This window comes from Bos javanicus, chromosome 3 (genome assembly GCF_032452875.1).
Source record: "Bos javanicus breed banteng chromosome 3, ARS-OSU_banteng_1.0, whole genome shotgun sequence".
NCBI classification, from domain to species: Eukaryota; Metazoa; Chordata; class Mammalia; order Artiodactyla; family Bovidae; genus Bos; species Bos javanicus.
This window is the reverse complement of record NC_083870.1, coordinates 120,503,103-120,516,788: the sequence shown is the minus strand read 5'-3', so window position 1 is coordinate 120,516,788 and position 13,686 is coordinate 120,503,103. Positions and strand designations below refer to the sequence as shown.

General features: G+C 48.4%; 1 protein-coding gene across 4 annotated transcripts in view; it reads right to left on the bottom strand.

The window, feature by feature from the left end:
* Positions 1-13,686, bottom strand: part of FARP2 (FERM, ARH/RhoGEF and pleckstrin domain protein 2) — a 98,306-nt gene that overhangs the window by 50,599 nt on the left and 34,021 nt on the right. For all 4 annotated transcript variants that reach the window (XM_061412926.1, XM_061412928.1, XM_061412929.1 and 1 more), the window contains 3 exons: positions 3,509-3,613; positions 2,126-2,168; positions 924-1,002 (listed from right to left, as the gene is read on the bottom strand). In XM_061412926.1, coding sequence (XP_061268910.1) covers positions 924-1,002; positions 2,126-2,168; positions 3,509-3,613 — 227 coding nt within the window. The remainder of the gene's footprint in view (positions 1-923; positions 1,003-2,125; positions 2,169-3,508; positions 3,614-13,686) is intronic.

Sequence of the window (13,686 nt, the reverse complement as noted above, 5' to 3'; positions counted from 1 at the left end):
TGCAGCCACGTGGCCTAAGCTTCCCTGAAGCCCAGCCTGTGGCTCTGTGACAGTGGAACAGTCGGCAGAGACCCAGGCAGTGGGTCCAAGACCCAGAGGATCCGGGTACAAATCCATGTTGGGTCAGGGAGCTATTCTGTTACTACTGCATCGTCACTGTGGTCTTCTCTTCACTTGTATCCAACTCTGGGTTTTCACTTGATTTTTAGATTTTTTGCTTTATTCCTCATGATAAAGTTAGTACATAAAAGACAAGGGAAAAAACCACTTCCATAATCTTAATACCCAGGTGAAACAACTGCAAACACTTTCAATCATTTCTGCAAAGAATCAATCGTGAATTTAAAAAAGCAGCAAAAAGAGATCCCCTGAGGAGTTTCTGCTCCGTATACTCCTAAAGACATTCACACTTGGTCCTGCTCCCAGTTAAAGTCATTTTGTTGATAAAATAGTAAAGGAATGGGCAAAACTCTTACAAACTTCGTGCAAGCATGCTAAGTCGCTTCAGTCATGTCTGACTCTGTGAGACCCTATGGACTGCAGCCCACCAAGCTCCTCTGTCCATGGGATTCTCCAGGCAAGAATACTGGAGTGGGTTGCCATGTCCTTCTCCAAACTTTGTGCATACACACAAATCTAGGCTCATCTGGAGAATATCTGTTCAGCAGTACCCTAACATCCCACTTTTAATTCTCAAATTTGTACCACAAACTTTCTTCTAAATCCTATTTGCATTTGGGTCTGTGAGGAGTTAACTCCAACAATGCTTCTTTTAGCTGTGACATTCTGGTCCCAACTTGGACATGGACACTGGGCTGGTTCTCTGTGTGAAGGACCCTGACCAGGCGCCCAGGGGACGCGCAGGTGCTGCAGAGGGTGAGCGGGACCCGCTCGCGGTGGCTCCTGTCAGTCAGGCTCTTTACCGTGTATATTCTTCTTGCAGCTGACCCGGATCCGGTGGGAAGAACTTCACCGCCAGGCGGAGCACTGCATTCTTTGGTCCTATAGAAAGAAAGATTTACGGTCCACAAATAAGTCACTCTCTGTATTTGCTATCTCTCTGCATGTTCTGGCATAACTGAGCTGGTGCTTTCAAATGGACTGTTGGAGCAAGTCTTTTCAAGTAAGAGGATATTAAGACACTTCCGGTGCATGGAGTTATTAGTCCTAAGTACCAGTCACACATAGCAAAGAAAAAAAATGAAAACTTTTGTATAAAGCAGAGGTTACTGAAAGTTTGAAACCCTAAAAAAAAGATTGCACATTAAAATCTTAAAATATATTCTTTTTATTTTAGGAGTAAAAAAGTGTGTTTATACTAATAGTAGTAGCAATAATTTTAAAAGCCTGCAAGCTCCCAGGCGGCCTAGTGGCTATGATTCTGGGCTTTCACTGCCAGGGCCTGAGTTCAACTCCTGGTCAGGGAAAAGACATCCCATGAGCAGAGTGGCAAAGCCAAAAAGCAAAAATAAATAAAAAATTAAAAGGACATTATTCTTTAAATCCTTATATACTTTAGCGAAAGAAAAGTGTTATCATTCAATATACGAAACGAGGACAACCTGATTACTATAAAGGAAAAGCATAAGATATTAGCTCATCTGAGTATTTAAGCTTTACTGAAGTTTTATAATAACCCAGTCATGTAACTTTCACCAACAGAAAAGAGGAACTGCTTTGCTAAAATGCTATGGCAATTGAAATGGTCTTGGCTCTAAGTGAACAGAAGTTCCTTCCATAATCCTCTCCCCCTCAATTTAGTTCTAAAAATGTTACAGGTGAGTTCAAATGACTGGAGATGTCACCCTGAATGTCCTTTCATAATTAGAAGCTACACACTTATTTTGCATATTGGCCAAAACTGGAAGCAATATTGACCAGCATATCCTATTTCTCCCACAGGTGAGCCAGGTAACCAAGAACTATCTGAGTTAACTGATGGCCCACCCTCCACGCCCCATGCTTGAAGCTAACTGGCAGAGCGGCCTCCAGCTGCAGCTGCCGCGGGAGGCGCTTCAGTGCCACCCCGAGGTGACGACCAGGATCGTCTGCGCCTTGAATCCGAACAGTCAAGGAAAAGCATCTTAGGTGAACAGAACTTTAAAGAGTTAAAAAAACGACTTACTTCGTACTTGTCTAATGATGGGTTTCATAGGTTCAAGCCAGATCTAAAGAGAATTTAAGAAAAAATGTCAAATCATTAACTTACTACTCTATTTAATCAGTATATTACAAAACACAAAAATATTTATATTTAAGACAAATATTTAAAGGAGGAACATCCCCCCCATGTTGAATCTTGATACAACAGATGCCAAGTCCCACAGGGAGGGCTGCGTGTCCCACAGGCCATGGGGTGCACTGCCACGGGGCTGAGGGGACCCAGAGCTCTGCGTGTGTGTGTGTGCACAGAGGGGTGTGTGCGTGAGTGTGTACGGCATGTGGTGTGTGTATGTGCATGATGTGAGTGTGGTGTGTGTATGTGTGTGTGATGTGTGGTGTGAGTGTGGTGTGTGTGTAATGTGGTATGTGTGTGTGATGTCTGTGTGGTGTGTGTGTTTGTATGGCGTGTGGTGTGTGTGTGTCTATGTGTGGTGTGTGGTGTGTGTGTGTGGTGTGAGTGTGGTATGTGTGCATGGCGTGTGGCGTGTGTGTGATGTCTGTGTGGTGTGTGTGTGTGGCGAGTGTGGTGTGTGGGTGTGATGTGTGTGGTGTGTGGTGTGTGTGTGATGTCTGTGTGGTGTGTGTGTGTGGTATGTGTGGTGTGTGGTGTGAGTGTGGTATGTGTGCATGGCGTGTGGCGTGTGTGGTGTGATGTGGTGTTTGTGTATGTAGTGAGTATCTGCTAAGTCCAAACACATGTCAGGCACCCGCTGCCTCTGTAAACAGCAAGCTGGTGAGAGGACTGCTGTGCAGTGGGGTGGCCATGGCTCCATGATGCTGATGTGCTCCTGAACTAACAGGTCATTTGGTTTCCTATAAACACTAAAGCTCCACACTTTGACGGTTCATCTATTAAGTAAAATGAGCATAACCAGTTTAGTAAAGCAGTTTGCTCAAATCCACCCTCAAAATGACTAATTGGAAAAGACCCTGATGCTGGGAAAGACTAAAGGCAGGAGGGGAAGGGGACGACAGAGGATGAGAGGGTTGGATGGCATCGCCGACTCAATGGACATGAGTTTGAGCAAGCTCTGGGAGATGGTGAAGGACAGGGAGGCCTGGCGTGCTGCAGTCCACGGGGTTGCAAAGAGTCAGACACGACTGAGTGACTGAACAGCTCTTGAAACGAGTATCACAGAAGATGCGTGCCACTTGCTTTGGTGACTTGTGCAGGAGGGGCTCCCTTGTGGCTGTACAGAGGACGTTTTAACGGCGCCGTCTGAGGGTCACAGTGCGCCCTGCCGCACCGTGCCAGCAGGTCCTGGGGCACTGGCCCAGGAGCACCACCGGCTGCATCCCGCAGCTCATGTAGAGCCGCTTTTCAAAACCACACCGTGACACGTACCCAGCAGGACTGTGCGTTCTGGGACTCCAGGCCGAAGTAGTCACACTCTATCAGGTTCAAGCGCTCCCACACCTGCGTCAGCAACGCCTGGCCATCGCACTTCGGCTGTGATGAGATAGAGAAGACAGGAGGAGGATCAACCACAGGACCTTCAACAACACAGGTTTACCCCACAGGCAAAACTTCGTTGCGCTAAATTCTTGCTTCCCTCTCGCTTCTGTTGAGGTTCACAAACTGCCGCAGGGCTAACAAATGACACGGGCTCTGCCTTCCCAGAGACTGCCGCCCAGTGCAGCTGAAAGGCCTCCGTTTGGATTCTGAGTGTGCTGAGTTACAGTCTTTCATAACTTTAAGGTTGGAGGAACCATTTTTAGCCTCAGTAAACACTTCATCAAAGGATCCTGACATTTACTAAAAATGAGTCTCGAGTCCATGTCTGCAGGGGACCCCAGCGGCAACGCAGTGTCTGGCCGCCCCTCACACGGCCAGAGGGCAGCCCCCACTCTGCTCACAAAGATGAGCTCCAGCAGACCAAAGGCTGGAGGAGCACAGAGGAGGCTGGTCTGTGGCCTCCAGGCGAGGAGAGTCCCCTAAGCAGAGCACAGAGGAGACACAGATTCGATGAAACAAAAATAAACATTTTCTGAAAAGACAGACGCTGAGCAAAGTTACAATCCTGAACCACGCTGAAAAACTCGTGTCTCACGCTGCTCTGACGACCTGTGTGAAGAAACACGCATGGCTTCAGGCACACAAAGGAACTCAAGCCCTGTGGTGATAAAGAAACGAAAACAGCAAGGGATCCCTTTGCAACCATCAAACAGGTTATGATGATGCTGGCAGCGAGCGGCGTGGCTGTGGGGAGACCACATCACTGCCCGGACGACGTGAAAACAGCTCATACACACCTTTGCCCCAGCAACTTCACTTTAGCTTCCTTCGGCAGGTCACCCAGAACAGCTGCAGAGCTAACAGGCAAGGACAGACGGGCAAAGAACTGGAAGCAGAGCCCTGATGGACGCATCCGTAACAAGCCACACATCCCGCGAAAGAACACGGAACTGTGTGGACCATCGTGGAACAGAGGCAAGACAACAGTTCAGTCAAGAAAAGGAGTTTCTGTCTCCATACACTGTGACTCCCTTTCATAAAACACACGCTACTAACACACGACAGAGACAACACATGCTACCAACACACCAGAGAGACAGCGCACCCCACGGACACACCACAGAGAGAGCTCAGCCCACGAACGCACCACAGAGAGAGCTCACAACACGAACACACCACAGAGAGAGAGCTCACCCCACGGACACACCACAGAGAGAGCTCACCCCACCGACGCACCACAGACAGAGCGCACCCCACAAACGCACCACAGAGAGAGCTCACCCCACAAACGCACCACAGAGAGAGCGCACCCCACCAACGCACCACAGAGACAGCACACCCCACGAATGCACCACAGAGAGAGCGCACCCCCAACGCACCACAGAGAGAGCTCACCCCACGAACGCATCACAGAGAGAGCTCACCCCACCGACGCACCACAGACAGAGCGCACCCCACAAACGCACCACAGAGAGAGCTCACCCCACGAATGCACCACAGAGCTCACCCCACGAACGTACCACAGAGACAGCGCACCCCACGAACACACCACAGAGACAGCGCACCCCACCAACGCACCAGAGAGAGCGCACCCCACCAACGCACCACAGAGAGAACTCACCCCACAAGCGCACCACAGAGAGAGCGCACCCCACGAACGCACCACAGAGACAGCGCACCCCACGAACGCACCACAGAGAGAGCGCACCCCACGAACGCACCTCAGGGACGAGCCGAGAAGGCTGTGTGCTGCATCTTCCAGGGGCTGAGCGGAAGAGGGGGATCGGGCATGCCTTCCAGGCTCACCTCAGTTATTAACTGTCCTAGATGTTCAGGTCTAAATTTTCCATCAGCAGGCGTGTCATTTGTGTAGTTAAGATATAATACATATAAGTGCGGTGAGAGGGACACATCCACGTTTAACCACCAGATTTTTTCCCTGTGTTCTTGTGTGGTGCTGAGGCTTATAAAATGAGAACTGTTATTTGAAGGAATAAAAACCTGTCCTTCATCCTAGCAGGGATGCTCACGGAGAACCACGGAACGAGTACTTTGTCAGGACAGAAAGGTGAACTCAAAATGATCTTCCTGAAGATACAGTTCACAGAGAACACAGACGCAGGCCTTCCGGGCCAAGGTCCTGCGACGTCAGCCCTACGAGCTTCACGGCTCAACATCGACTAGAAAGGCTGCACAAGAGATGGGATTCGCATAGGAGATGAGGCAATCACTGTACAGATATCAGCGGCCTTTTCAGGACAGAGGCGAAGAGACAACCGCGTTTGGAAGAGCGATGAAAAAGCTGAAACATCTTGGAATAAACTTCCAATAAAAGATACCCTTATGGAGAAAAGCTTAAAAACATTTTTAGGGGATGGAATCGGGGCAGAGGTGGACAGCGTCCACCTTCCTGGAGAGATGCCTGCAAGGATGTCGGTTCTCCTTCCGCAGCCCCAGACTCCTGGCAGCCCTAAGAAAAGGACCAAGAGGGTTCTTCAAGGAAAGGATCGGCTCATTCCACAGCTGATATATTACTTTTTTTAGAATGCAAGAATGGTCAAGAAAATTCTGAAAAAGACAAGAGAGGATGAGGCTTAGCAGATAGTCAAATTGTTGAGAAACCATAGTAATGAAAACATCTGGTGCACGTCCACACAGATGAAGCCGAGGAACAGAGCGAGAGGTGAAGAAATAAACCCAAATACGTGAAACAGGCGAATGTCTGGTAACAGTGACATTTCAGGTCAACGAGTGGGAGGAAACAGACGATCCAATAAATGTTATTGGGTATCCATCTGGAGCAAGCTAGGTGTATCCTTATGTCACATACTAATTCCAAGATGAATAAAATATCTAAACACATAAGCACCTACCCACGGAAGGCCTGCAGTGAGATGAATCTGTTTGGCACTCCGCGTGGGAGAAGACCACTGCAGCAGCCCACAGCCGTCACAGGGGGACCAAGAGGCTGAACACTAACATAGAAACATCTGCACACAAGGAAACGCTGTAAAGTCAGAAGACTTCTTCAAAGACAGACAAGAAACTCTCAGAGCTCACATCACAAAGGGCTGCGGCTGCTGCTGCATCACTTCAGTCGTGTCCGACTCTGTGCGACCCCAGAGACAGCAGCCCACCAGGCTCCCCCGTCCCTGGGATTCTCCAGGCAAGAGCACTGGAGTGGGTTGCCATTTCCTTCTCCAGTGCATGAAAGTGAAAAGTGAAAGTGAAGTTGCTCAGTCGTGTCTGACTCTTCGCGACCCCATGGACTGCAGCCTACAAGGCTCTTCCATCCATGGGATTTTCCAGGCTAGAGTACTGGAGTAGACTGCCATTGCCTTCTCCGTGGAGGGGACTAAGATCCCGCAAGGTACACGGAGCAGCCCCAAAGTAAGTATTTCACATGCTGAGCTACGCACGTAGAGCACTGTCGTCACCACAGCGCTTCTCACAGCAGACGATTAATGCATCCGAAACTGCAGCACAGGCCAGGCTGCTACACCGCTCTCTGCACGGAAGTGAGAGGACCAAGGTGAACTGTGAGGAGACACAGCCAGCTGTAGAACGGCGCATGCGAGCCACTTCGAGGAGACACAGCCCCTGATACAATGCGTAGACACGTGCGGACTGCAGGGGAACGCAGACTGTCCTCCGGAGGGGCACGGGGGACTGAGAATGACCACTGTTCTGCAGAATTGAACCACGTGACACAAAAGACACTTAAACCACAGAAGAACGGCTGGATAAACGGACCACCTGAAAGCCAGACTTCCGTACATCAGAGGACACTGGCAAAGCATGAAAACGGCAAGTAATAAACTAGAAGATGTCTGCAACACAGAAGGCCCTCAAAGGTCCACAAGTCATAAGGGAAAGGCGGACAGTCCACCTAAAGAGAAGCGGGCAAGACATTTGAACAGGGACTTCAAAGGACATATTTAATGGCCGATGCACAGTAAGAAGGGGGCTTCCCAGGTGGCTCAGTGGTAAAGAGCCTGCCTGCCAACGCAGGAGATGCGGGTGCGATCCCTGGGTCGGGAAGACCTCCTGGAGGAGGGCATGGCAACCCCCTCCAGTATTCTTGCCTGGAGAATCCCATGGACAGAGGAGCTTGCTGGGCTACAGTCCATGGGGTCCCAAGGCGTCGGACACGACTGAGCACTAAACAACGTCAACGAAGAGAAGAGCTGCACTGCGTGACCCCAGGGTAGCCCACGCTACACCAGAGCCCCCAGGACCCTGAAAGCAAGAGGCCCGGTGGCGCCGGGACCAGCGAGGATGCACGGACGCATGGGTGAAGATGCGAGGCTGCGGGTCTCTTGGGGAAAGTGACTGCCAGGCTCCACTGAAGCCCCACACACGCCTGTGACTGCACGGTCAGCCCCGGGCACACACGCCACAGAACCGTCTGTCAGTGCAAACAGAAGACGTGAGCACGGATGTCCACAGCAGCTTTATTTACAGCAAAAATGGAGACATCAGACAGGGTGGATAAATATGTGGTTTTGTTCACACAATGAAATATGACCCAGTGATGAAACGACAGGAAATCGCTGCTTCGTGCAGCTGACTACTGAACACGCCAGTGCCGACGCTGCACGATCACACTTGCCGCAAACTGAGGATCTGCAAAACCGCTGTATGGTCTGAAAACCAAAGCAGTGGCTCTGCAGTGGCTGTAAGGGCACAACGGGGCCTCTGGCTGGCTCCCCGGGGAGGGGGACACGTGCACACGTGTCGGGCCACCAGGCTGCACTCCAAGGGCCGTGTGCCCAGCTGTGTAGGTGACTCCTCAGTGCAAAGGTCGCCACAGGGAAAGCAGGTGTAAACAGCTCCGGGAGCTCAGGGGAAGCGGCCTTTCACCTTTTACACTGATGCCTCCAGACACGCGCTGAGGCACCACTCCTGCCTGATGGCATCAGGACGCACGGCGCCTGAGGCACCCGGCTCCACTGCTGGACACTGGCTGGAACGACTTCCAGCCCTGGGCCCAAATACCTTTCCCTAAACCTTGCCCTTGGCGAAGGCAACGGCACCCACTCCAGTGCTCTTGCCTGGAAAATCCCACGGGCAGAGGAGCCTGGTGGGCTGCAGTTCATGGGGTCGCTAAGAGTCAGACACGACTGAGTGACTTCACTTTCCCTTTTCACTTTCATGCATTGGAGAAGGAAATGGCAACCCACTCCAGTGCTCTTGCCTGGAGAATCCCAGGGACGGGGGAGCCAGGTGGGCTGCCGTCTCTGGGGTCGCACAGAGTCGGACACGACTGAAGCGACTTAGCAGCAGCAGCAGCAGCAGCAAACCTTGCCCTGATCAATCTCCTCCAGTCAAGGGCCCTTTCAGAAAGGTGACCCAGAACATAGCACACCTGAGAAGCCCAGGTCCAGCGTGGTGCTCCACCTAGAACAGACTGCCCGGAGGCTGTGGCCTGAGCACACACGGGGCTCTGGGGGCAGGACGACGCCCAGGCACACGCTGGTCCCCTGCAGTCTGCAACCACCAATGCACCAAGGGCTCGACATGAGGGACAGAGGTTCCTTAGACCACAGGCTCGCAGAGAGCGGAAACCGCACCCAGAATCGTGCTCAGTAACAACTCACCACACATGCAGACTTTCAACACAACAGGCTCTCTTTGGGGACAAATGCTGGGTGGGTGGTTCCTGACACTTAATTTATAAAAGCATCGCCAGGGGGTTCTCTGTGCAGACTTATTTACATGACAGGAACTCAGATGTCTGTAAATGAATAAATCACATAACAACTGGGAAAACAGCTTCAGTTCAGTTCAGTCACTCAGTCGTGTCTGACTGCAGCACCTCGGACCGCAGCACGCCAGGCCTCCCTGTCCATCACCAACTCCCGGAGTTTATCCAAACTCACGTCCATTGACTCGGTGATGCCACCCAACCGTCTCATCCTCTCTCACCCCTTCTCCTCCTCCTTCAATCTTTCCCAACATCAGGGTCTTTTCCAATGAGTCAACTCTTCACATCAGGTGGCCAAAATATTGAAGTTTCAGCTTCGACATCGGTCCTACCAATGAACACCAAGGAGTAATTTCCTTTAGGATGAACTGGTTGGATCTCCTTGCAGTCCAAGGAACTTTAAAGAGTATTCTTCAACACGACACTTCAAAAGCATCAATTCTTCTTTGCTCAGCTTTCTTTATAGTCCAACTCTCACATCCATACATGACCACTGGAAAAACCATAGCCTTGACTAGATGGACCTTTCTTGACAAAGTAATATCTCTGCTTTTTAATATGCTGTCCAGGTTGGTCATAACTTTCCTTCCAAGGAGTAAGCGTCTTTCAATTTCATAGCTGCAGTCACCATCTGCAGTGATTCTGGAGCCCCACACCCCCACAAAAAAAATCAGCCACTGTTTCCACTGTTTCCCCATCTATTTGCCACGAAGTGATGGGACTGGATGCCATGATCCTAGTTTTCTGAATGTTGAGCTTTAAGCCAACTTTTTCACTCTCCACTTTCACTTTCATCAAGAGGCTCTTTAGTTCCTCTTCACTTTCTGCCATAAGGGTGGTGTTATCTGCATACCTGTTATTGATATTTCTCCCAACAATCTTGATTCCAGCTTGTGCTTCCTCCAGCCCAGCATTTCTCATGATGTACTCTGCATATAAGTTAAATAAGCAGGGTGAGAATATACAGCCTTGACGTACTCCTTTTCCTATTTGGAACCAGTCTGTTGTTCCATGTCCAGTTCTAACTGTTGCTTCCTGACCTGCATACTCAAACTCATGTCAATTGAGTCGGTGATGCCATCCAACCATCTAATCCTCTGTTGTCCCCTTCTCCTCCTGCCTTCAGTCTTTCCCAGCATCAGGGTCTTTTCCAGTGAGTCAGTTCTTCGCATCAGGTGGCCAAAGTATTGGAGCTTCAGCTTCAGTATCAGTCCCTCCAATGAATATTCAGGACCGATTTCCTTTAGGATTGACTGGTTTCATCTCCTTGCAGTCCAAGGGACTCTCGAGAGTCTTCTCCAACACCACAGTTCAAAAGCATCAATTCTTCTTTGCTCAGCTTTCTTCACGGTCCAACTCTCACATCCATACATGATCACTGGAAAAACCATAGCTTTGACTAGATGGACCTTTGTTGGCAAAGTAATATCTCTGCTTTTTAATACGCTATCTAGGTTGGTCATAGCTTTCCTTCCAAGGAGTAAGCGTCTTTTATGGCTGCAATCACCATCTGCAGTGATTCTGGAGCCCAGAAAAATAAAGTCTCTCACTGTTTACACTGTTTCCCCATCTATTTCCCATGAAGTGATGGGACCAGATGCCATGATCTTAGTTCTCTGAATGTTGAGCTTTAAGCCAACTTTTTTACTCTCTTCTTTCACTTTCATCAATAGGCTCTTTAGTTCCTCTTCACTTTCTGCCATAAGAGTGCTGTCATCTGCGTATCTGAGGTTATTGATATTTCTCCCGGCAATACTGATTCCAGCTTGTGCTTCTTCCAGCCTGGCATTTCACATGATGTACTCTGTATAGAAGTTAAATAAGAAGGGTGATAATATACAGCCTTGATGTACTCCTTTTCCTATTTGGAACCAGTCTGTTGTTCCTTGTCCAGTTCTAACTGTTGCTTCTTGACCTGCATACAGATTTCTAGAAGGCAGGTAAAGTAAGGTGGTCTGGTATTCCAATCTCTTTCAGAATTTTCCACAGCTTATTGTGATCTACACAGTCAAAGGCTTTGGCATAATAAATAAAGCAGAAGTAGATGTTTTTCTGGAATTCTCTTGCTTTTTCAACGATCCAGCGGATGTTGGCAATTTGATCTCTGGTTCCTCTGCCTTTTCTAAATCCAGCTTGACTCATCTGGAAGTTCATAGTTTATGTACTTGAAGCCTGGCCTGGAGAATTTTGAGCATTACTTTGTTAGCATGTGAGATGAGTGCAATTGTGCAGCAGTTTGAATATTCTTTGGCATTGCCTTTTTTTGGGATTGGGATGAAAACCAACCTTTTCCAGTCCTGTGGCCACTGTTGAGTTTTCCAAATTTGCTGGCATACTGAGTGCACACTTTCACAGCACTGTCTTTTAGGATGTGAAATAGCTCAACAGGAATTCCATCACCTCCACTAGCTTTGTTCATAGTGATGCTTCCAATGGCCCACTTGACTTCACATTCCAGAATGTCTGGCTCTAGGTGAGTGATCACACCATCGTGGTTATCTGGGTCATGAAGATCTTTTTTGTACTGTTCTGTGTATTCTTGCCACCTCTTCTTGATATCTTCTGCTTCTGTTAGGTCCATAGCATTTCTGTCCTTTATCGAGCCCATCTTTGCATGAAATGTTCCCTTGGTATCTCTAATTTTCTTGAAGAGATCTCTAGTCTTTCCCATTCTGTTGTTTTCTTCTATTTCTTTGCATTGATTGCTGAGGAAGGCTTTCTTATCTCTTCTTGCTATTCTTTGGAACTCTGTATTCAAACAGGTATATCTTTCCTTTTCTCCTTTGCTTTTCACTTCTCTTCTTTTCTCAGCTATTTGTAAGACCTCCTCAGACAGCCATTTTGCCTTTTTGCATTTCTTTTTCTTGAGGATGGTCTTGAACACGGCCTCCTGTACAATGTTATGAACCTCTGTCCATTGTTCTTCAGGCACTCTGTCTATCAGATCTAATCCCCTGAATCTATTTGTCACGTCCACTGTATCATCGTAAGGGATTTGGTTTACGTCATACCTGAATGGTCTAGTGGTTTTCCCTACTTTCTTTAAGTCTGAATTTGGCAATAAGGAGTTTGATGAGACGAGCTCTGAGCCACAGTCAGCTCCTGGTCTTGTTTTTGCTGACTCCATATAGCTTCTCCATTTTCAGCTGCAAAGAATATAATCAATCTGATTTCAGTACTGACCATCTGGTGATGTCCCTATGTAGAGTCATCTCGTGTTGTTGGAAGAGGGTATTTGCTATGACCAGTATGTTCTCTTGGCAAAACTCTGTTAGCCTTTGCCCTGCTTCATTCTGTAGTCCAAGGCCAAATTTGCCCATTACTCCAGGTATCTCTTGACTTCCTACTTTTGCATTCCAGTCCCCTATGATGAAAAGGACATCTTTTTTGGGTGTTAGTTCTAGAAGGTCTTATAGGTCTTCATAGAACCATTCAACTTCAGCTTCTTCAGCTTTACTGCTTGGGGCATACACTTGGATTACTGTGAAACTGAATGGCTTGCCTTGGAAACGAACAGAGATCATTCTGTCATTTTGATATTGTACTCAAGTACTGCATTTCAGACTCTTTTGTTGACTATGAGGGCTACTCCATTTCTTCTAAGGGATTCTTGCCCATAAGATATAATGGTCATCTGAATTAAATTCACCCATTCCAGTCCATTTTAGTTCACTGACTCCTAAAATGTTGATGTTTACTCTTGCCATCTTCTGTTTGACCACTTCTAATTTACCCTGATTCATGGACCTAACATTCCAGGTTCCTATGCAATATTGCTCTTTATAGCATTGGACTGTACTTTTGTCACCAGTCACATCCACAACTGGGTGTTGTTTTCACTTTGGCTCCGTCTCTTTATTCTTTCTGGAGTTATTTCTCCACTCTTCTCCAGTAGCATATTGGGCACCTACTAACCTGGGAAGTTCATCTTTCAGTGTCCTATCTTTTTGCCTTTTCATACTGTTCAGGGGGATCAGGAAGCTTCCATAAGCCTCTTATCCTTAACCATCAGAGGGCAGACAGAATGAAAAACACAATCACAGAAAAGTAATCAAACTGATCACATGGACCACAGCTTTGTCTAACTCAATGAAACTATTAGACAAGGCTTGTAGGCCCACCCGAGACGGACAAGTCATGGTGGAGAGTTCTGACAAAACGTGGTCCACTGGAGAAGGGAATGGCCAACCACTTCCATATTCTTGCGTTGAGAACCTTCCGTTTTAACCATAAATACTGACATCCAATCCAATGTCAATTGTTAAAAGATGGAGCGATCCACCACAAACAAGAGGACAAGAAGCGTGTGAGGGGCCACGAAGGCCGCACACAGATCGGGAAAGGGAGGCAGGAGGCAGGT